We start from the raw sequence: 24,377 nt of genomic DNA on the forward strand, positions 1-24,377 counted from the left end.
GATAACTCCAGATTCTGCAATCAACTCAGCTAATTAACGAATCAAAGGGGAAACAACGTGATGCCGTATCTCATCATACAAACAGGTGTTAATTGGTAGCAAATTGGCTCTGTGCAGATAAGCTGGACAGATTTTTAACTGGAGGTAGCAATGAGACATTTGTCAAAAAGATGGAAAAAATGCAAACTAATGATATTTGTGGGAAATCAGCCAAGAAATTAATTAAAATTTAAATATCCCTCTAAAGATTTTTATTGGAATTATTTTATGCATCTATTTGAGAGAGGAGATTTCCAAAAGGCAGCATCCCTCTCAGGTCTAACCAGTTTTACTTTTATATTCTGGGTGAAAGAAGCCAACCTCCATGCAGCTGTGCTGAAGTCTGGAGTGGAAAAGCATTAAAACAGCTGGAATGGTGCAATTTGGAACACAAGCACCAGCTGATAAACCCCAACCATCACATGTGCACCAACCATGAAACAAACTTGTTCCCGTCTCTCCTGGAGACGCCAACTTCGTTAGCATCCATACAGCATGCGGCTCATTAACGAAAGTCATTAAAACAGGCGGCGCAGTGCTGGGCGGGTGCCAACCAGACGACTGCTGGGTGGCGACGAGTCGTGGCCACAGAGAGCGGAGCTGCAGCTGCCTCGCTGCAGGCTGATCCCGAAGGAAGACGAGAGGAAGAAAAAGGAACGTCAGGATAAGGAGGTTGAGTTTTGAAGAGGGGGAGAACAACAAACAGGGCTGTGCAGACGCCATCTTGAATCGTGAAGGTGCAAGTTGACATTTTGGTGTCGTGGCATCACACAAGCTCATGGACGTAATTTTGGGGGGGACAGGGGGGACATGTCCCCCCCACTTTTTCCAAAGTCAAGTTTTGACCCCTGTACTTTTTACCATCCAAAAAACAATATTACACTATATTAAATTGACACTGGTTGAGCTCTAGGACCAAGCGGAAAGCAACCGTTTGTGTTGAAGCCTGTAAAGATTCCCCCCACCCGTGCCCCCCCCCCCACTTCTAAAGTGAAAATTACGTCCATGCACAAGCTATCAAGTTTAGATTTTATTTAGACTCAAAGGAGTGATCAATAATGAAACATTAGGTCCACTTAAACCATTTTACATTTAACTTAACTCCTAAAGATGTTTTAACACCAACCAACACTGGATTTCCACTGGATGCGTAAGCTGCGGTTAGTAGAGGGTAGTAGAAGGCAAGGTCCCTTCCCACCAGTAGCCTTTTAGATGCAAAACAACAGCTAAAATGTTCCACGCAGCTAGTCCTGCAGGGTCACAAAAGTCATTTTAGCAGTTAACACGAACAAAAGCAAGGAGAGGGATTGCAGCATGTACCCAAAAACGTCTGTGGTATATTATCTGTTCCGTCTACCTCACCTATGAAGGTTTACCAGGAAATTACGTAATTTCTTTGCTAGTTAAGTATCTGGAAATCTGCATGTGACTCAGATGTCTTTCACGGCTTTCGTGTTTGATTTCCTGTCTGGCTCAAACTGAACCGCTTACTGTTTTGCGTTCTGGAGAAGTTGTGCGTAAAAAAATAGACTTGAAGCCAAAGCGGTGCATCTCGAACGCTTCCAAAACATGGCGCTTAGCGGGCGGCAGAAACACACCTGCCCACTTTAACGGCAGCTAATTGCTGTGCAGACGATGCAAGATGCTTGCACATCCACTGGAAAGGCCCAGGAAGTCCATTTTATGCTGATTAATGATGAACGCTTCACTAACATACAGGGTTACTCCAAATCTTAGTGTAAAAGTTTGGTACAACGATCTCACCTTTCAGTGTTGAGTAAGGTGTGTGTTGGCGGGAATCTGGAGCCGATACGATATGACGCAAAGACAAAAGCCAGATTTTATTGGCTGAATATGATGTAAAAATTCAGAACATTTTTTTTCCAAGACACACCCAGAGTTATCGAAATCTGGCCGTTCTGTCAGAAAGGTGGTAAAAACCGCTGCCACCCAGTGGGCGGAGTTTGAATTGCACACAAATTATATACAATAAATGTTTTCATGTAAATTCTCAATGAAAAAAATTCAAAAAACTACTTTAAATATCGATTCAGTATCATTAGATTAAATATCGTTATATTTCGATATATTGATATTTTATTACATCCCAAGTGCTGAGGCCGACTCCAGATGCTACGGCATCAGAATACTCGTAAAACTGCCTTAGAACCAGTTTTGTGTTTGCCGACAAGGGGTTAGCTGTGGCAGGCAGCCATCTTGAATGAGGTTTGCTCGTAAAATTAATTGGCTGTAGATTTTTAAACAGATTCTGAAGATTTCTATAAAATCTGCCCAGCGGTTCTTGAGATCATTTGCACAAGCCCATTAAGTTTTAGCTAGTTATTCATAGCATAAGCATAAGTACCTTTGAAGTTAACTTGCGCTAGTAAATTAAATATTAGTTAACTTTTTAACTTCTGCAGCTCCAGACCTCAGGATGCTGGCATCAGCATCTCCTCACCCAGACTCCTCTGATGTTCTGCTCTCCTGCCTTCTCCCTAACTGAGAAAGAAAAGATGCACTCATGCATTCAAGTAATTAGTGCTAATCAGCCGTGCACGGACCAAAGCAGGCTGCCATATTGATTTTTGAAGCCAATCAAGAAAAGGCTTAATGACAGCATAAGTGCTCTGCTAAGTGAATTACACCTGTGGTGAAACACCGCGGGGGGAGAGGGGGGGTCCAAAGCAGCAGAAATGATCCAAACCGGCGTTTGCAGCCAGCTCTGAGCTGGTGATGAGAAAATAAAGTTAAAATAAATAACCGGTGCGATAAATCATTATTTACATCTTCAATCTTTATTTCTTTAAAATAAGATAAAGGAACATTTGTTAACAATAATACAAGTACAAAAGTGAACAGAGCAAAGAGAAATATAAAAGCTTTGGGAATTGGATACGTCAGAGAGGGAGGCTCTCGGTACGTTTTGGTAAAGAAAACAAAAGAAAGTGAACTGATTCATCACAAACTAGATATTTATCCAGATAAATGGCAAGAGGATTAAATGTATTTAAGGTGGAATCACAAATCTGCTCCGTTTCCAGTTTGCTAGCGAAGCATTCTCCAATAAATAAGGCACTGCAGGTGGGCCTAGAAGCAGGAGAGTCTGGAGGAGGGGGCCTCACAGCGGATGGAAAACATTCACATTTTAAAACGTGCATAAATACGTTTTCATCTTAGATCACACTTAAGATAATTCTATTAATAAACATTTATAAATGGGGATTTAAAAGGCCATTAGAGTAAAAACACAAACACAAAACAACCTTTACTCTGACTGGAGCGGCGCTTTGTCTCAGAAACGGTTTGGATCCAACGTGTTGCATGCTGGGAAACGACGACCTGACCCTCTCCCAACAGCATGTAGTGATCACAGACTTCTGTTACGGCACAAAACCATATAACAGAGTTTAAAAGGTTACAGTTGAATAAAGAAGTGGACGAGTTTAATAATCCCTGATTTACAGAGATCAGGCACTGAGTGAAAAAGTCGGTCCTGTTTGGTAGTTTTTGGCACCAGGAGTCTAAACGGTTAGAGGTGTACGCAGCTACAGCTCTTCTCCGTCTTTGTCAGGAACAAACAGAACATAAAGGTTGTTAAAACAGCCACAAACTGACATCATTAAAAAACAAAGTCCCTCTGGCGTGTTTCTGCCCCACCTGTGAGGTGGGAGCTGGAGTGGCGAGAAGGCCGTCACGGAAGATCAAAGCGTGGCCGCCACAGGCTTCAAACGGCAGGCGGGCGGGTGGTGTTTACATCTCGTGGACGGCCAGGTGGTGCTCTGGGACGCCGTTGGCGTGAGCCACCGCGGTGTTGTTCTCGTTGAGGCGTCTCACGCGGTACATTTCATAGTGGATGCTGCTGGTGATGTCCTTGATGTTCTGCATGTGGGTCCTACAGACACAAAAGTACCTTTTCAGTTTTGGCTGGGCTGATTCACGACACACTGAAAACAATCTGGGTCAGATTATAATTTAGTTCTGCAAACTGCAAAAGCACTCTAGCTTAACGCCAAGAGACTAAAACGCACCTTTCGTTTAAAAAAAGATTTCCTGTGAAGTTACGACTAACTCCTAAACCAATACACATACAAATACCAGCGAAATACAGGAAGGACTCATGTTTGCTGCCCACCTGATGAGGAGGTCCCGTAGGTAGGCAAACTCACAGTGGGCAATGTTCTCAACTTCACAGGAGGGACAAAAAAAGACGAGAGGTTAGACAAGTTTGGAGGAATTCATCTGGCATTCCAACAAAAAATAAAACATCACGTTTGCATTTGCATTTATTATTATTATTATTATTATTATTATTATTATTATTAGCAGTAGAGGTGGTGCATTACTGTATTTGTGTCCTCGTGTGCGTTATAACCTCATTTTTAATCTTCTGACTTACTGAGCTCCGTCTGCTAACCCAATAAGGGATGATGCATAACGGTCACTACAGTGGACAGGTACTCAAATGGTTATTTATTTATATTTACTATTAAGCACAGCTGTTGAAGACTTTATTGCATTTGAGCCCCTCCATTTGTACTTCAGTAAGCCAAGCAAACATATTGCATGTTCAGAATGCACGCTGTCCACTGAGGTGGACATGTAATAAATTATTTGTAAATTAAATGTTACAAAGAATATGTAAATATGAAATTCGTTTCATTCACAGCTAAAGATGAATGAAAAAAGTTGTTTAAAAAATCATTGTTGAAGATTTCGCAATTCATGCATCAAAGGGTTAATGTTTATTTGTTTATGTTTATTTATTTAGCAGACGCTTTTATCCAAAGCGACTTACAATTTATTAAATTAATAAACTGCGTGTGTTGCTTCCAGGTTGTTTTTAGTGGAGTTTCCTGAAGAGTCCACTAGGTGGAGCCACGCTGTCCTGTTTGTTGAACCCCAGAGACACCCGCGTCATCTCTCCTTTCACCTCCTGCACTAATCCATGCAGCGAAACTGCTGTGCAGAGATAAGAACGGCGGCAGAAGAACCAGACGCGGCGTGCTGCAGGAAATTAGACTTCCTTAAGGAGACTCGCCACAGAGGCGTCTCAAGTGGCTGACGCAATTAAATATTAAATCCAGCGCTGCCAGTAGATGGCAAATCCCAGACTTATGTAGACAAAAGCCACGTGTGAGAAGTTCATCCTGACAAGGAGCCACAGTGATGCCATTTTTCTGTTTGGGACATTAGTGAACTACTTTGAGCTCCTCAGACACAAAAACACCTCCTCTCTCTGCTTATTAGACAAACTTGTACCTTCAATAGTTCCCCACTTGGTCTTCCTGCCCAGCAGCCTCCTCCCGTTCACCTGGTACTCCTGATCGCTGCCCACAACAGCAAACGGGATCATTTCCTGCTCCAGAGGAAATCAACATAAAATTGGTAAAAATTCTCGTTTCACACATTTACTGAAGCTTAAACATTAAGCCCTTACTCTGATCTTTTCGTTAATCATCCTGTCCTCCGCATCCTCATCAAATTCCTTCTGAGGGTACACATCAATCCCGTTGGCTCGCAGCTCTTCCCTGATCTGATGAGAGGAAATAAAAATCAAACATAAGACAGAATGAGCCTTTAACCCATCGCAGTTTGTAAAGAAAACCGCCCGAGGCCTTTTAAGCAATTAAGCAAACAAGCTTAATTTGGTCCCCAGACACACCAAACACACTCACGAATCTTTACAGTGAACACATTCAGTGGGATTTACTTTAATCTGCTCCAGAATGTTGAGATTAGTCTCTAATCTCAGCCTGTAAATGATAAACAGCCTCAGAAGATGGAGGTTTAAACCTGAGAACACAAAACAAGCAGGAAAGCCCACGATCCTTCAGGACAAACCCGATAAATCAGATTTAATCTGCACAGGTAGGGACAACCAGAGAGGACGAAGTAGTGAAAACAGCCAACTCTACCTTCTTCTTAAAGAAATCCCTCTCCTCCAGCGTGAGCGTGTCTGCCTTGGCGATGACAGGGACGATGTTGACCACCTTACTGAGACGTCTCATGAATTCTACATCAAGAGGTCGCAGACTGAGAGGGACGGGGGACAAATGAGAGGAAATGTTAAGAATTCAAACAGTGATGACACTGTGATGCAGGACTTCTCCACCAGGGGGCAGAATTTACTCAACATTCTGTCAGACAAAGTAAAATAATCAGCATGTAACAGAAACACAAGTGACCCTTAACCATGCAGACAGAGAAGAGTGTATGAACGCTGCATCGGTGGTTGAGAAGACTCGTGTTTCTGAGAGGCAGTGCAGTCTGGCACAAGCAGCAGGTCTCATGCACTTAAGAGTAAACAACAAAAACAAACTAAAGTGCAAAACTTGTATGTAAGCATGCACGCCTGCACACGCACGCGCGCACACACACACAAATGTTTTATGCAAAACTGCAGATGTCACTTAGCCTGAGCAGAAGCTGCTTTGGGAATTACCTAGAAAAAATGGTGCCGAGGCAACGTGTGTGTGTGTGTGTGTGCGCGTGCGTGTGTGTGTGTGTGTGTAAACCCCAGTCCCCTGAGTTCCAATAACCAAGCCAAGAGAGAAAGGCAGAGAAGATTAGGCTGTTCAATCAGATCCAGATGTTTGCATCTGTAAAAAATCTAGGGAGAAACTCGGGACGTTGTTCTGTTTCAGAGCCTGGCAGGAAGAATCCAACTCCGTGTGTGTGTGTGTGTGTGTGTGTGTGTGTGTGTGTGTGTGTGTGTGTGTGTGTGTGTGTGTGTGTGTGTGTGTGTGTGTGGTGTGTGTGGTGTGTGTGGGTGTGGTGTGTGTGGTGTGTGTGGTGTGTGTGGTGTGTGTGGTGTGTGTGTGGTGTGTGTGGTGTGTGTGTGTGTAGTATGAAGGATCACCAAGAGCTTCATCATATTTCAAAACCTGAGAGTAAACAACAGTCAGGGTGAAAATAGGCCGCTGAAGTTGATCCAACTTTGTTTTTTTCCACAGCAGACGGACGATGAAGACCTTTTAAAGGTCGCATAAATGAAGCCAATTAGTCCCACACAAACATCTGCACACAGGTTAAGGTGTGTGTTGGTACCAGTGTCCGGTTGGAGGGATGAAGTATATGCAGCAGTGGACTCTGGAGTCTGGGATCCTTTTCTTCCGGTTGATGTTGATCTCTTCCTGCAGATACGCTTCATACTGGTCGTTAATGAACTTCATGATGGGCTGCCAGCTGAGTTATGCCATGGTACGGGAGATCGGTGACAGAAAATAGGAGGATAAACATTATTTAGTGGTATGACTAAAGCTCTTAGCCTTGATGTGATTACGGGGGAGGGGGGGTACCAGTTCTCATTGTTGATCTGGTCTCCAAACCCTGGTGTGTCAATGACCGTCAGCTTCATTCTCACTCCCTTTTCCTCAACGTCTGGCAAGCAGCAACACAGATGAGGCCAATCAGAGGGCATGGTGACAAATTTACAGCAGGGTTTTAAACGTGATGCATCAACGAGCCAAGACATTATTTATTTAAGAGGAAATCAAAGATAAACCGGCACAACGAGGCTGCTGAGGGTTTACCATGACTGATAGACTTGATTTCGATAGTTTTGGGGATCTTCTCCTGGGCCGTGGCCAGCACCGACTTCCTGCTGACTTTAGACTTGAAAAGTGTGTTCATCAGAGTCGACTTCCCAAGGCCGCTCTGTCCTGTGAGCAAACAGGAAGACAACACTAGAGTAAATCCTCCAACATTTACATCAACAGTAACACCGTACTACCACCATAACACCCTCTCTCCTGTAGCATTCCTTACAGCTTCCTCCTGCTAACTTGAGCTAATCAGGGAGGAGTTTGGAGTGGCCATTTGGGAAGTGTGAACTCTTCACAGTTCAGTTTCAGGTTACATCAACACTCCAGAAGCTTCCTGATTTATTAACATGAACTCTCAAACAAGCAGCCATCTGAACACGTTTCATGGTAAACGATCCCAACAGCTGGAGCCCGTAGGAACCCTGTGGTTGAGTTAATGCCTACTTCTGGACCCTCATTCTGTCTGAAACTAACACCAAAAGGTTCAGCTCATAAAAGGATCAACACAAGAAGGTCAAACTTGACTTTAAGTGTTGCTGATGTGTTTGACGCAGATGTAGAAGGGATCTAGCCTGGCAAGCCGTCCTTTATACATAAATACACAGCCCAGCCCAAAAAACCATTAACCCAATTTCTACAATCTCCTTAGATATTTTCTCTGCTTGATGCCAATGACCTGACCCTTCTCACACAGACAGACTACCCGATGTGTCTTTCCACATGGTTGTTTAAAAAATGAGGAGCAACTCATTGCACCAGTTGAGGTTAAATAACTTGTTGCAGCTGAAAGATAAATAGGAGGCTCCTACCCATTCGCTTATTTAAATCCAGTTGGCTACGAATTTTTGGGTCCGGGCAGTGTATATAGTCCGGCCACAACCCAGCGATAAAAGGTTGTGGGGTGGAGTCTACAGTTGCCTTTCAAACTGTTTCTATGCAACAGGTGGAAAGCATGAGGATCAATCGAACCAACGAACAATGTGACATCTTCATCGTTAGAGAAGTCAGTCAACGGGGCAATCGGAGAAATAAATATATATCCTTAAAATCCAGACAGATCGTAGCCAAAGCAAAAAGAATTTGCCCTGCAGTTCGGTCTAGCCAAGCTCCATAAGAGCCTCAGCAGGTCTACCACCATCACAGCGCTCCATTGGCTTGATGGGCCAATCACCAAGGCCGGATTAACCATATGGGCAACTGGGCAATTGCCCAGGGCCCAAGAACTCCAAAGGGCCCAGGGCAGCAAGGGCTCAAGCAAAATACTGTATCTGTAATCTCCCGCTTTATGAGGACTAGGGTGACCGTACGTTGCGTTTTCCCCGGACATGTCCACTTTCACTCTCTGTCCGGGCGTCCGGACTGGGGGTTCTTGTAGATGAAAATGTCCGGCTTTTCATCCAGGAACAGGGATCGAATTATGGGGGAGCTGTATATCCTACACATCCAGGGGAGCCGGAAAAACATTTTCTACCTATATTACATCATTTATGGACTTTTTTGAGCAGAGAGCACAGAGAGCGGCACAGTGCTGATCGTTCTTGTGCAGCAATCCAGGCAGCTGCTTCCAGCGCACGGTCCATTCTCAAAGTGGCGCAACCAAAAAACTATAATGAACACATGATCGTCCATGTCCGCACATGTTCTCTAATTTCTGTCTTATTTGTGCCTGAAGCGCCCTGCCACTGCGGAGCTCATCACCTGTGCTGCGGTGATTTCACCTCACTGACGCAGCATCGAAACACGCTCTCCGCTTTGCGGTCAGGAGATCCCTTTGATCTGCTCAAAAGTAACTTGTGAGGTGAAAAAGTAAGAATCCAAGCATCAGTTTTTCTGGAGAATTAAGAGGAGATGCAGGAAGACGAGAGACAGACAGGACAGGAAAACAGTTGAATAAAAACAAGAAAACAAAACAAAGTGTTGAAAAGTAAAATGTAGGTAGATTTATCTCCACTACATGTTTTTACCAGTAAAAAACAATAAGTTATACACATGTCATATTTATACATCTGATACATTCAAAACTCAGTCACACACCCAGGGCCGTTTCAAGACATTTTGGGGGCCAAGGCAAAATGCCCCCACCCCCCACCCCACCCCATAACTGGGCTCCCCAGAAGCCTCTGTATAATTCATGCCCTCTCCAGTAGTGTTAGTTATATGGTGCTTATAAAAGCCCCTCAGACATTACTGACATGTTCTAATATTATCAGATGAAGAACTAAATTATCAGACATGCTGTCTCATCTGCTGCTTTTCTAAACCTGCTAAAAGTAACAAAATCATTTGAAAGCCACTATTTGTGGATTCTCTGAAAGTTTCCACGGAGTGTGTGACAATTATTTTATCATTGATCCTATCGTCTAATCTCACAGCTGAAACAAGCATCCTTAATAATCTGTGCACAGGAAGCGTACTGATGCTGTAGTAAAACAAAAGGTATAATAATTTATTATTAATAAAACCTTGTTGCAGCACTGAAGCAGAAAAATGAGATTTTGCAGTAAATATGCTAAATATTTACATATGAATTGTTTTAGAGCCCTTTTATTGGTAGAATCTGATATTAATTTACTTCTTACAAAAAAATGGGTCCCAACGTGGTTTGTGTGGCGTTGCCGTAGTGTGACATCATAGGCACAGATCCCCTGTCCTCTTTTATGGAAATGGAAATATGATCACCCTATATTAAACAAACTGTCCACTCGAGCTTTTGCGCTGCACAGAGACGCTTCGCTGTCTATGACTCTGAACGTCAGTTGAGAGTCAGTCTCGTGCAGACTGACCAATGAAGAGAGGGCCTCAAGTTAAGACCCTCTCCTCATTGGTCAGTCCACACAAGGTGGGTCAAAGGTTACCCTGAGTGGGTTACGTGATGTCAGGCATTCAAGTATCGAGTATATTTACTGCATATTACAGTAAAATATTCTGTATGTGACCATATTATGGTGATCCTTGGGTCGTGATGATGGGGCCCTTGAATATTGTTGCCCAGGGTACAACGAAGTGTTAATCTGGCCCTGCCAATCACAGTGCTTTATCAGTTTGGTAAGACACCATTGTTGAAAACAAATCATAAAAAAGCCAGACTGGAATATGCCAAACTACATGTTGACAATCCCCAAAGCTTCTAGGAGAATGTCCTATGGACAGATGAGACAAAGATGGAACTTCCCATTTTCGCAGATGGAAAAATGAAGCATGAGAAGAGGGTCAAAATACTTGCAGAGGTGCAGTGATTGCCTCAAAAGATTGTGTAACAAATCATTAAGTTAGGGGTACCATCGGTTTTTTCCAGGCCTGTTCAATGATTTTATGTTTTTAAATAATTCTGTTGAAGCATGGTCAACAATGTCCGACTTTCATTGGTTATATTTCATAGAATTTTTATTTGTTATTATTTCAAGTTATTTCTGTGACCCTTGTGGGTTTTTCATTCATTAATCGAAGGGTACCAATTATTTAGTCCACGTCTCTATGGGATGGTCTAGTAAATACATCCTTTTTCTAAATAAAGGACTTCAGTTCTTCTATCTGCTCTTCACTCAAAAAAAAGTCCAGGGGTGTTTCTCAATGCCAAGGAACCTCGCCTTGATGTCTTGGCCCCACCCCAGTTGCCTAGGAGATATGTCATCAGAGCCGCCAAGACGTGTTCCAATGTTCATGTTCTACCGAGGTGTGTGTTCTCCGCTTGTTAGCCATTTAGCTAGCTGAGCAAGGATACACGGGCGGTGTTTTGTAGCCTAGCCTTGGTCAAAAATTACCCAGAATACACCACGGTATTTTTAAAAGGACGGCGGATCAGAAGCAGGCAGCTACTTCAGGGGCAAATTTCAAGTTTCAAAGTAAGTCAAATAATTTAAAATGTTTTTTTTTTTTAGATCCAAAGAAGTTATCTGTTGGTTAGTTGCTTAGTAGTTGCAGCTTCGGTGGCTAGCGGGTAGTAACTTGCTTATATATTTAATTTAATAAACATATACACAATTTAAAAAGTAAAAGGCTCGTTATATATTTATGTTGAAACTAATACGTATGAAATATAACGTTATCTCCCGTGACACGTAACGTTACGTGACCGCCATGGAAGCCGCGGTCACGTGATGCAAGTCTGTTCCATTTAACTGTTTTCTTTGACTAAGGAAGGACAGTGTCCTCGTAAGCAAGGCGCCTGGCCTCGCAAGATATTGTCTCGCAAGGCCAGGCGCCTTGACATTGAGAAACACCCCAAGTCTAAATCATCCCAAAGTTGATGCAAAAGCTGTTTCAAATTAGCGCATTTCCTGAGCTGGCGCCATCACGTCGTAAAAAACCCCCAAAACAAACAAAACAGAAGCTCTGCTATAATGGTGCTATGCCTGCCGTAATGTCTCTTTATAAAAAGAGCTCTGTGATTGGCCCAGCCTGAACTTAGCCAACCAATGGTAGACCTGCTGAGGCAACAGTGAAGTGTGGCTAGACCGACCTGCGGAGCTAATTATACTTAGCTACTGCTACGGTTTGTCTAGATTTCTAGGCTAGAAGTGACCAGCAGGAGTGAAGAAAACAGAAACCTGCTTATTTAGCTGGTCTTTGTGTGTTCTAGATGACACAGACGTCCATAACAAAAGAGGACTGCTCTGACATACTTTGAAGTCCATCAACCGTGGCACTCTGCAGACAGAGAGCTCATTAAACATTTAAAAGCATCAGTCTATCCTGCTAAAAAACAAACAAACATGGAAACAGAATTATTTAGATGTTTATGCTAACCCCGAGGCTGCTTCTAACAGAAACGGTTTTAATTAGAGACACCGGGCGACATTATCCCAAGGAGACGCACATTAAAGATGTGTGTTTAATGGCTGCTGCTGAGGTGTGTGTAAATAGCTCCTGTTTAAAAAAGGTGTCAGACCACAGTGATGAGGACTCAGTGAAAGACACGGGTTCATGTCCTACTGGGAGTGGCTGCTGAAGGAGACCTCGGTTTTCAGCCAGAACCTGATTAGAAGGAACAGACTGAAGCTGTCCGAGAAGCTGTGGCAACGGACAGGAATTAAGTGCTAGCCCTGTAATTGGAAGGTTGCAGGTTCGAGCCACGCTCAGTTTGCGGCTGTCATTGTGTCCTTGGGCAAGACACTTAACTGCCTATGCCTGCTGGTGGGTTAGGGTTAGGGTTAGAGGGACCGGCGCTCGGCAACCTCGTCTCTGTCAGTGCGCCCAGGACAGCTGTGGCTACATCGTAGCTCATTCCCGCCAGCGTGTGAATGGGTGAATGACTGATTGTGTTGCAAAGCGCCTTGGGGGGTTCCAGGACTCTAGAAGGCGCTAGATCAAATACAAGATGATGAAAAAATATAAGTTTGAGAGGAAAAAGTGTTTTTTTAAATGCATACATAAAACTAAATGTGGGCATGAGAGGATGGCGCAATGCAGGAAAGAGAAAACTGGAAATACTTTTATTGTCCTGTTAACAAATGTTGTAGTTGTGGAAACAAAAAAATTTTTTTTACATTTTTTACTCCAGAATAAAAAACTGAATCCTGACTTTGAGATATTTTTTAACCCTAATGGAGAAAATCCTCCTCTCTTTTTAATTAACCCTAATAGAAAGTGCTTTAAAACCAGAGTCAGCCTAACTCCAGATTCATTAAACGCAACCTACCAACGACCATGATGTTGAGCTCAAAACCCTGCTTCATGGCCTTCCTCCTCATCTGCTCCAGAATGGCGTCGATGCCCACGTAGCTGAAGTCCACCACGGGGCTGCTGGTCTTCTCCCCATACAGACTGCCCACCACTGGGGACACCATGGTGTCAGGCACCACCGCCTCAGACATGGCACTGCTGCTGGTCCTAGGAAACACTTCTGGTCCTGGGTGAACATAGAAAGAGAGACAAAAGCTTAATGGATGGATTAAACACTGATATGGAGAAAAGGACTCAAAAACGAGTCGCATCGATGCAGTAAGTACCAAAGGGTCATATATTTCACGTTTTAAAGGTCCCTGTGCTTTAACAAGTCCTGTATCACATGTATGAGTTGTAAACATGTTTCTGTAGAGCTTTACAAGCAGTGGAGGCAATTTAACCATTTTATTCTGGTGTGTTGAAGCGGAAAACATGCAGGTGTTTGGGTTAGGGTTACCACAAAATCCATGAAAAAGTCCCTCTACACTACTAGAACTCTAAAGATCTGAATAAATAAAGGAAATGTAAACAAGTAAACCACTGAGAAACTCGTGGGAACAGTTCACCAGGAAACGCTGACAGTCCTTCCATGACGCCACGCTGACGCCAGTCAGGCTTCAGGTTTACATCACCAGTTACTGAAGACCTTTACTCAGGTCACAGGTGTGGTCATGATGCTGTCCCCGCTGTCTGAAACCAAACCTGGATTGTTTTTGTTCATATTTGTCGGACTGCAGCTGCAGCTGGTTCCAAGCCACATCAATGTTATTACGATAGAAGGAAACTTGTGGTTTTCCTGACAGAAATGACCAATCCTAATAAAAAAGTCTGATTCTAGCAGCACAGGTTCTGTCACAACACTGGCTCAAGAGAAAACATTTAGAGTACGTGATCTAGGTTTTACACCAGCTCGTTGTGATAATCTGTGGGACGCCTGCAAATGTACGTTTGTTTACGAGTTTGGATCCTCTCACTGAAGCGTGTGCATGAAGGACATCACTGAAGATCTGTTAGAGGTGAAGAATTACCTCTGCTGTGTTTATACCTGCTCCCTTCAGGGGGGCCTCCGGTTCCACCACTCATCCTGCAGTGTTACTGTCCTGTTAATGGGAGGCTGAAACCCGACACACACACACACACACACACACACACACACACACACACACACACACACACACACACACACACACACACACACACACACACACACACACACACACACACACACACACACACACACACACACACACACACACACACACACACACACACACACACACACACACACACACACACACACACACACACACACACACACACACACACACACACACACACACACACACACACACACACACACACACACACACACACACACACACACACACACACACACACACACACACACACACACACACACACACACACACACACACACACACACACACACACACACACACACACACACACACACACGGACGAGTAAACACTAATAAATTCAGATTACTGGAGATTTGGTCAGTAACTGTAGGCTGAAGAAGTCCAGACATCTAATCTAAACCAGCAGGAACAACCACACGCTTCACCCTGACCTTGCTTTGATTAATGAAAGAGAAAAGTTAAAATAACATCTCTGTGGAAATCTAAAACGCGGAGTCTTAGCTCTATAACGTGGCCCTTTGTGTGAATCCGTGTGTCATGGAGACCCACCTATGGAAGCAGCTCTCCTTTACCACTTCCCCATCCTGTTCCAGCAGTCTGTCAGCAGCTTGCTGTGACTCCATGCCCTCCACCTCCCTGCACCTCCCTTGTTCTCATACCTCCTCTTTGATTGTCCTTTTCCTCCTCCCTCCCTTTCTTCCTTAGCTGGCTTTTAGTTTAAACATCTTTATCTCCTTGGTTTTCTTTCTTTTTTATCTTGGCAGAGCTGATCTTTGACAGGTAGGACTGAAACAACTGGTCCCGAGTGGTACCAGAAACCTCAAAATGTCAGCTTGACATGTTTTAAAAAAAGAAAAATCAGACGAGATAAAATAACGTCTTTATTTTACTGACTTGTCACCAAACTGCTGCTTAAACGAAAACCTAAAAAACCTCCAAAAATCTTGAGAGAACGAGTGAATATCTAAAACAAGCGGAGCGGTCGTAATTTTATTGTATTTAAGATAAAATAATTGTTGCTATTGTGCGAACTGACCTGCATCTAACTAACTTCATGTACAGCTGCATCTGGAAGGAGGACTTCCTGAAATAAAGTCCAATTTAAAGAACAATAAACACAAAATGTATTCTATCAACACGCAGCAGGTCTAGTTTAACAATCAGTAACACACCAACCCGAAATAACCCCTAAAACGACTAAAGAAAGTGAATGAAATCACCGCCGCGATGCTGCTACCAAACACAGAGCAGAGCCGTCAGGATCCCATCAGCCTTCTGCTTATTTCCCTTCAGGTTTCCTAAAAGTTTCCAAAGCATCTCAAAACATTTTGAGGTTTCTCAAATTTCCTGTCGAGTCTCTTAAATTCTGAATAAATGTAAAAAAAAAAAAAAAAAAAAAACTTAAGACCAAAGTTGGCTGCAGAGTCGCTGTGGCTGTCCAGGACCCATGTGCAGCCACCCTTACCTTTGTGAGAGGAATGCTAGGAAACATCTGGGAGAGGCTTGTAACCAAACAGCAAGCAAAACCTTGCTCTTCCAACTAGTCACCTTAGTCTTAGCCCATCTTCAGGCTTTGTTTCCTGTCCTTCATGAATGCAAAACACTAATTTTCTCCAAGTCCAAACAGAGTCAAACACCGTAAACAAGTCAGCAAACATCCAAAACACAAAAGAGCCACAGAGCCCCGGATAAATGACGGTGGGAAACTGTCTACTCGACAGTCAGAATAAACCACGCTCATCACAGGTTGTCGGCTGTCGCCAACTCCAGTAAACATTGAGTCTCAGGCGGTAGAAGTGTTGATACAAGCGTGTGAGTCTGAGTGAAGCATCCTCACTCTGAGCCGCTGTTCCGACAGTCAAACCAGAAAGTGTAGGACATCTCAGCAGCATCTGACCCAAGTCTGCACATATTAAACTGTCTTACTTTGAAGGCTCAGCAGCTGCTGGACACTACAACTGCTGGAAAAGCTCGACTAAAAAGCGATATAAGATCCAACATAAACTTAAAACAATGTTGGAATTGTTTTAAGTATTCAGAATGATATCATGAATATTCTGATGAGATTGTCATGTTAACTATTTTGTATTTTGGATAAATGATCCATGATCAGATGGGGGTTGACTCTGGATTTTTGAAGAATTTGGGAGGGGGGGGGGGACGATTCCTTTGATCTGTGCATCAATCACACTAATGAAACAAGTCAATAAAGTGGGGAAATATCTCATTTTAAAACTTCCACTTACATTTTTAGGTAGGAAGCCTTTTTTGATTTGATAAACGTGTTAAAAAAACTCAGGCACGTTTCCTAAATCATCACCATTGAACTAAAGAGTTATTGCTTTCAAACTGGTTTCAGTGGTCCTTAAGCCAGAAACCTGACTAGTTTCATTAGACAGCACTCTGCAGCCTTCAGCTGACCAGAAACTGCGCTGAAAGCTTGGTTTATGCTTGACGCATGTACATCCCACACGGGAACGAGACGCGCGTCAGAACTTGAAGCGTTTCATTCCTGCAGCTCGTCTCCCCTATGAGCCAATATTCTCCCAGTCTGTAGGGGGCGGCATGGGGCTCTACGGCATACAACACTACACTATATTAGAGGTAGAAATCAATGTCGTTTACAACATTCTTTCATTGTGTCTTCATCTTTTCCGACAGTGACAACAATTATTAACAATATTTTGATTGCGGTGATCTTTAAAGACCGAATCAAAGATGTAAGTACTTACAAACCTCTGCCACTAAGAGCGCTTGCCAGTCTGCCATGTGTTTCCACGCAGGACCATCCTCGTGTTTAGAAAATTTCCTAGTTGCACGGTGCGGAAACTTTGGGCCGGAGGAGACCGTGGAGAGGGCGTGGTTGCTAAAATTATGTTATTTAGCCACGAGGAGTCATGCGGACCTCGCGGACGCATAAACCAGGCTCAACAGTTTTGTGGTATGACTGGCAACAGGAGTAGGAGGTCTCTACCTGCTTACGACAATGGCCGTTTACTGTGCCAGTAGCTAATATAAAGGCTAGCAGTAAGCTTTTTCAGCTCACCAACAATCAATAAAAAGATCAAGAAGAGTTTTGCTTTTTGTTGGCATCATAGAGGAGCCTGGAGGTAAAAGTGAGAGTAATATTTCTGAAGGTGACTCAAAGAGCTAAAAGCAGAGTGAACATAGGCGCGGCCTACACCAATTTCAAGGAACTACAAAATCATGGACTGATGGTGACCTAGCTTTGTTGCTACTGGATTTGTAAGTAATATATCTTTGTCCAACTGTGCAGATCTTTCTACTTTGTCACTTTTTCAGTATTAGTTAGCGTGTGTTAGCATTAGCTTGTTGCTACAGCAGGCTGCTGGAGGGTTGTTTGCGACAGTTGTCATTCCGTTTTCAACCAGTAGGAGGAAGAATAAGAACTCAGAAGTGCTTTCAAAGGGTGTTTATCTCATATTGCATGCAACTCTGGAGCTTTACTCCGAACTACGTAAGAGAACATAATTGACTTCAGCCATTGGAAAGAAGAGGGCGGCTTCTTGGACTTGCTGTCTAGCTGTTTTCTATTACGTGACAATAGTTTTCTTTCTGTTGTCGTTTCCAGCTGGATTGGATTTCTTAGATTTGAGCAAATACAGTCAGAATTCTTCCAAACCCACTAAAAAGACAGGAAACAAAAACAGGGAGAGGAAAAGTGCGAAGAAAGAAATGTGAGGATAGGAACGAGATAGAGAGAAGAGGCAAAAAGGAAGAGGGCCATCGAGTGAGGGGAGGAAGAAAAAGATAAAGGTTGGGAAAAGGAGGACACAGGAAAGCATGTAAAACAGAGGAGGGGGAGGAAAAAGGAAAGACTGTGAGGACAGTTGAGTTGGTGATTTATTCCACTTTTTGGCCCGAGGCATTCCTCCCTAACTACACGCAGGTCTCCAAACCAGGATGTCAACAGATTTTTTAACTAAAGACACTGAGTGCTCGATTTTCACTAAAGTCACAGAAACAACCAAAAACCTGGAGCAGGGACGGTTTGATGGCAGCGAGGCCAAAGCCACTGAGCCGTGCTCAGCTGTCCAACGTGCTGATCTCGACAGCATAGCGAGCAGGTCAGAGGTCAGGGTCCAGTTTTGTTTGGGAAGGAGCTGCACTGATGTTACTCTTCTAACAAACCAGAGGTTTGACCCAAACGGGCTTGAATCACAGGAAAGGAATCCAGAGTGGAAGCCTCGGTTACTTACTGGAGCCATAAAATCCGCTCCTGCTAAGTTACTTCCTTTTTTAAAGCTTTTAAGTGTTTTAAACGAGTCATGTTTTCTACGGTTTGGTTTACAATAACAGAACTGATATTAAATGAAGATCACTTTTAGGCTACATCTCTTCTCATTAAAGTCTGATGAGAGATCCTTTGACAGTGATCTTTAATCACACAAGTTTGATAGCAGATTAAGCCGCAGTTTGCATATCGTTGTTCTTCATATCTACTTTTTATCCAATCATACACGTTTTTTCACGACACATTATTTAGTAGATAAATGAAAATTGATCCAGATCTCGTTTCTTAATTTCTTGCATGGAACTCTGAATCAAACACACATCTGAGGCCTAATCCTTTAAAATCTGTTTTGTGAGCTCCACTTGTAACCATCTACTTCCTCCAGAACTTCATTTACAATCCCAGACACGAGAAAGGAGGTTTGCATTTGGGTCTCACTCTCACACTGCTGGTTTTGTTTTGAAGGAGACGCAGATGCTTCTTGGGACGTGTGTGTGAGCTGCAGCAAATTATGCTGAGTGACACTAACTCTGAAATGCTCCTGGGTTGCAGCCTTCTCACAGGAAAGAGTCCAAACCCAACCGTATTCACTAAAACTGGAGTTCTACCAGCCCCTCCAGCGCAAAACCAATTTAAACATCAGACTGTAAACAAGCATGCTAACGCAGACGTATCCCCCAACATGACGGTGGATCTCTTAATAAAAAAGGGGAATTAGGGTAGACGATGAGCAAACATGGCCTGTTGTGTTATTAAAGTCACTGTTGGTGCAGCACGGCTGAGTTCCCATCATCTAGCAGACGCCCTTTGACCAGCAGGATCTAACCGGACCCTCGCATCACCTGGAACTAGACCATGAGCCCAGCTCATTAAGTCTTCATATCCTGGGATGTATTTTATTTTATTTTATTCATGTTTGAAAAGCCGTATCGGAGGCTGGGTGTTGCGTTCCCCAAAAGCTGAGAAATGCTAATTGCTGTAACGACAGTAAAAAGCCCACATGTTGGTCTAGATCACCAAAGGAATGCATTTGGTCTTCAAACTGTAACAGGAGACAAGAGGACTGTTGTCTTTAGGCTCCTCTGACACCAAGGAAACTGCCCCTCAGCTTTTGCTGAGGTTTTGTGCGCATTTTCTGAAAGATTCGTATGAATCAATGTACATTACAAACACACGAGTCTACACAGGAACGACAAACCAGTCCAAGACTCATTTGAGTAATTTCTATCTCAACATCTATAATTATGGAAAGCAATTCAGCTGCAGCTCAACATTCCCGGCATAAACGCAGCTGTGTGGATTTCTATGCTTTGTAGAAATATTCTACCCTGAAGCGGAACAACATCTCCAGATTTCCAAGTTTCTTTTTGCAGCCTGTCTTCTAATTACGTTTAGGAGCTCAGTGAAAGATGACGCTGATGCAGTTAGCCAGGCTGTGACGGTGTTTACTTTAGTAAATGGGTCAAAATATATCTGTGGAATGGTTGGCTGTCACAGCGTTGGTCCTGGAGGTCACACGGATCAGGGATCTGACCTCCGTTCTCACACACATTTGACCTCAACACATGTGCAGACAAATGTCTCACGTCCCAGAAGAAGTCCCGTACACACCAAACAGACTAAAACCCTTTTAAACACAGTCTAGAAATCTTTCTACGCTTGAGATGGGATTTCAAAAAGGTTAAGTGAGACTTTTTATTTCCAGTCTGATATCACCAGGTACGCTCCTCTTCTAATATCGATATTTGTGTTACGACTTAAACCCCCAGAAACCCAAATTTAGAAAACAACTGCAAAATCTTTTTATAACCTTTCACATGTTGTTCTAGGAGGCCAGATAAACGGGCCTATTTACACATTTTAACAGCCAATAGTGTTGCAGAACTGAACAATAGGACCTATTAGCAATGTAAATGTGGTTTTAAAAAAGAAAAAAAATGGGGAAGGTTTATTTTTGTAGACTTAAATCTGATGTTGTAATATTACAACCATGGGTCTCTGGGGGTTAAAGTACATTTAAACAATCTATGAGGACAACTTCCAGTGTCAAGACAATAAAAGCTAAAAGTCTCCGAGGCAACCAGTAACAATTGTTTCACTGTTTAGATTGTGAGGTAACACACACACACACACACACACACACACACACACACACACACACACACACACACACACACACACACACACACACACACACACACACACACACACACACACACACACACACACACACACACACACACACACACACACACACACACACACACACACACACACACACACACACACACACACACACCCCTTTTGGTTCTTGGACACAAAGACAGCCTCCATGTGTGGAAAGGGTGCTGCTCAGGTTCTGTTCATCAGGACGAGTATTTATGGACGGTGACCGACCCAGAAACAAAAGTCAAGACTGAACTTGTTCAAATTACACCCAGAGGGTGAAACTACAGAGGAGTTATCTGCAACGTCATTGGTTCATTATATTTCATAAATCAATAGCTGAGATAACTGACTCCACCATCATTATTATATTATTTTAGTCTCCTCACCAGTCGTTTCCCCATGACTCCATGGTAAAGTGGACTAAGCCTGGCAGATATTCTAAGTGCAATCCTGCATGTGGGCGTGTTAGTATATAGATTACATCCAACTGATGAGCTAACGGCTAGTCCCAACGCAGCCAAGACCAACGTGTGTCGTTGGGATCTTGGTGATGTCATATTCTCTCATGGTGAACAGAATCATGACCAAACCGGTGAACGTGAGGATTGCAGGTCTGTGGGCGTCCGGAGTGAATGGACCGGCTTCGTGAGCACTCTCATGAGCAAATTTAGACCTCAGGAAATGTCAGAAACCCCACGACTCCAGTCTGCAGTTGACCAATGAAAACTAACCCAGGGAGTGATGCAAACAACTGGTGACAACGGTACAGTGCGAGAGTTGCATTAGCAGTATTAGCAACAATGGAGGCTACACGCGATTGTTGGGTTCAGAGACTAATAAAGGAAGTGTTAACAGTGGTGCTTCTTCTGTAGTCGTTGTTGTCTTAGGTATCCATCGGCTTTCAGTGACCTATGCTTTAGGTGAGTTTACTTCAGTGTGTCCTGCTAGAGCAAGACATTGTGGCGTTTGGCTCACCGGACCAGGAAGTGTACCACCTATCTAGAGTCCTTTGCAACAGTTGAAAAATGCACAGCCTGAGTTTTAAACACCATCTGCCAAAGGTGTTCGATATAACTGTAGCTAAACACATTTACACTGAGGTTGTTTCCATACATGCCACCGCACAAGCCTTAATTCCTCTGATTTTGAATCATCACAAACACTAAAAGCTACTGTGCTCCGTTTGAAGAGCTTGACCTATTCTAAGAATGTACGTCAGGCTACAGATGTGAAACCGTAGCAATTTATCAGAGAGCTCTGGCTGCATTCATGAAATGTTCTGCATTACAAATACGTGACACTAAATTCCACAGAGGATGCATTATCTCTCAGCTGACCCACTTCCATTTTAAAACACGGAGAAGAACAAAGGAGACCAGGATCCAGAAGATAAAGATAGACTGTTGAGTGGCCGAGTGAATAAAAGGTCATCAACTCTCTCACCTATCAGTCCCCAGTGGGCCTCGCCAGTGCAGCCTTTAACAGCTGTGTGTGTGTGTGTGTGTGTGTGTGTGTGTGTGTGTGTGTGTGTGTGTGTGTGTGTGTGTGTGTGTGTGTGTGTGTGTGTGTGTAAAAGTGTGTGTGCAGGAAAATTAGAGGTGAGAGGAGGTTAGCAGTTTCCAACATCTTTATATTCTGAGAGACAGTGATGCCTCGTGTTGTCCAGGTCCGCCTGGACGACGCACCGCTGAGGCCCACAAATAAACACACCACAAGAGCTCTGACAACAATGGCTGAAAGATGAGACAGCAGAGTAGGGGGAACAATAAACTCCAGGAGAAACTCCGTCTGAATTTGGGTTAACAAAACAATCCTCGACCTTCTTTTGGTAAAAGCTTGATAGCAAGTCTCTGATGAGAAAAGAAAATAATGTTTCCCATTTAGCAAGAAGAATCAATAACAACAAACTGTGAGGTGTGTGCAAACATTTAGCAGCATGTCACTGTCAGAAACACTAAGTGATAAAATGATGGCAATAAAAAGTCAAACACTAATCCAAAAAGGGAAGCAGTATCTCCTCTGTAAGCACACACACTAGTAGAAGTACACATTTAAATGAAAACACAGTAAAAGCAACTTCTAATCAAACACTAACCTGAAAACCTGAATGCTGTCAGCAGAATTCTAGTCTGCAAAAGTTTCAGCTCAAATTTGATGTTTAACAGGCACCATGGATACAGCAGCTCACGCTGAACCATTCAGAGACCTCCTCCTCTAGGGAACATGACCAAACAGAACAGGGAACCAAGCCCCACTTCCTTCTGTTCCATGTGATTTCACACACACACACACACACACACACACACACACACACACACACTTGCAAAGCACTTACCGTGTGCGAGGTGTGTGTGCAGAAGTGTGAGAATGACTTGTCCCCTGCTGAAGAGAAGCGAACCAGTGAGAGGCCGATCTCTGCTGCAGCAGATCCCAGCCTGCCCCTCCCACTCATGTCTGCCATGTGACTCAGCATGTAACGCAACAAGATTACGCCCACTTCCTACAAATTATGCCCCTCTCAAAAAAAAAAAAAAAAAAAGAAAAAAAAGAGGAAGCACCACAGCGGACAGACAAAGACTTGGGCTGTTTGTCTTCAGAGCTTCTGGATTATTCTTGCCACCTTAAACTCCCAGGCTGGTCTGGCACGACTGACCCGACCCCCCCCCCCCCCCCCCCCTGTGGTCCTCACATCCCACTCAGTTCCCTCACAGATCTGACGTCACCCGGTCACACTACCACTAGGCGACTTCCTCTGACCAACGTCACCTCTGTAAATGTTTCAGAGCTTCAAATCAGGACTGCACTGATTTCAAATGTAAGATTTTATTTTATCAAATTTAACAATAAGTAAAAAATGGTTTCTCAGTGAACCTGGTCTGTTATAATAGTCCTGTGGTCGATAAAAATGTTTTATGAAGTTATTTGCTCTAAATCCCTCTCACATAAAGCAATTTCAGCCGTTTTCATCATTAGACATTTTTAGTACCTTCCAGAATGAGTCGTTTCAGGGCTCTGTCACTAAGAAAACAAACTAGAGCTTGCCACACCCACCCCACCCCACTCAGGCTGCCATAAGCTGAGAAGCTCTGATATCCAGGAGGGGCTCAGAGTAGAGCCACTGCTTCTCCAGCAGCAGCTCTGTTTTATCTGTGAGAGGTGGTTTAATGATGTTTCTCCCATTTGTGACATCACAATCAGGGACTTTATTTCAATCTACTTGTTTTAGGCACATCGTTTCTAAAACCAAACTGGGTGGATGGATCATTTTCACGTTTGGAGTGGCAGTAGCTTTAACTACTGACACAAATGAACTTTTGAATCATATTCTGATTTCTGGAGTTTCAACTGTAGTTTAGCATTAGCCATGAGGCAGCAGGTCATGCAGAAGTTCTGCTGGTTACAACTTCCCTCATCTCACCAGCTTACCTTCTTCTAGATGTGCAGATCTTTAAAAAGCTCTCCCTCAATACTTTTAATAGATATAAATTACAGTCACAGCAGAGATGTAGGGTTCAGGTGCTTTCTAAATGACTTGGACATGT

At 43.4% G+C, this 24,377-nt stretch overlaps 1 protein-coding gene across 7 annotated transcripts in view; it reads right to left on the minus strand.

The window, feature by feature from the left end:
* Nucleotides 1-2,815: 2,815 nt before the first annotated feature.
* The window catches only part of septin9a (septin 9a), a 114,558-nt gene continuing 92,996 nt past the window's right edge, over nt 2,816-24,377 (minus strand). For 5 of the 7 annotated variants that reach the window (XM_015945752.3, XM_054750527.2, XM_015945758.3 and 2 more), the window contains 9 exons: nt 13,225-13,434; nt 7,575-7,703; nt 7,341-7,422; nt 7,090-7,227; nt 5,958-6,075; nt 5,480-5,575; nt 5,302-5,398; nt 4,175-4,226; nt 2,816-3,934 (listed from right to left, as the gene is read on the minus strand). In XM_015945752.3, coding sequence (XP_015801238.3) covers nt 3,793-3,934; nt 4,175-4,226; nt 5,302-5,398; nt 5,480-5,575; nt 5,958-6,075; nt 7,090-7,227; nt 7,341-7,422; nt 7,575-7,703; nt 13,225-13,434 — 1,064 coding nt within the window. In that variant the 3' untranslated portion in view covers nt 2,816-3,792. Of the gene's footprint in view, nt 3,935-4,174; nt 4,227-5,301; nt 5,399-5,479; nt 5,576-5,957; nt 6,076-7,089; nt 7,228-7,340; nt 7,423-7,574; nt 7,704-13,224; nt 13,435-22,930; nt 23,084-23,170; nt 23,324-24,377 lie in introns of those variants that run through there. The other 2 variants (XM_015945760.3, XM_015945759.3) reach the window with 2 other exon arrangements.

This window comes from Nothobranchius furzeri, chromosome 12 (genome assembly GCF_043380555.1).
Source record: "Nothobranchius furzeri strain GRZ-AD chromosome 12, NfurGRZ-RIMD1, whole genome shotgun sequence".
Classification (NCBI taxonomy): Eukaryota; Metazoa; Chordata; class Actinopteri; order Cyprinodontiformes; family Nothobranchiidae; genus Nothobranchius; species Nothobranchius furzeri.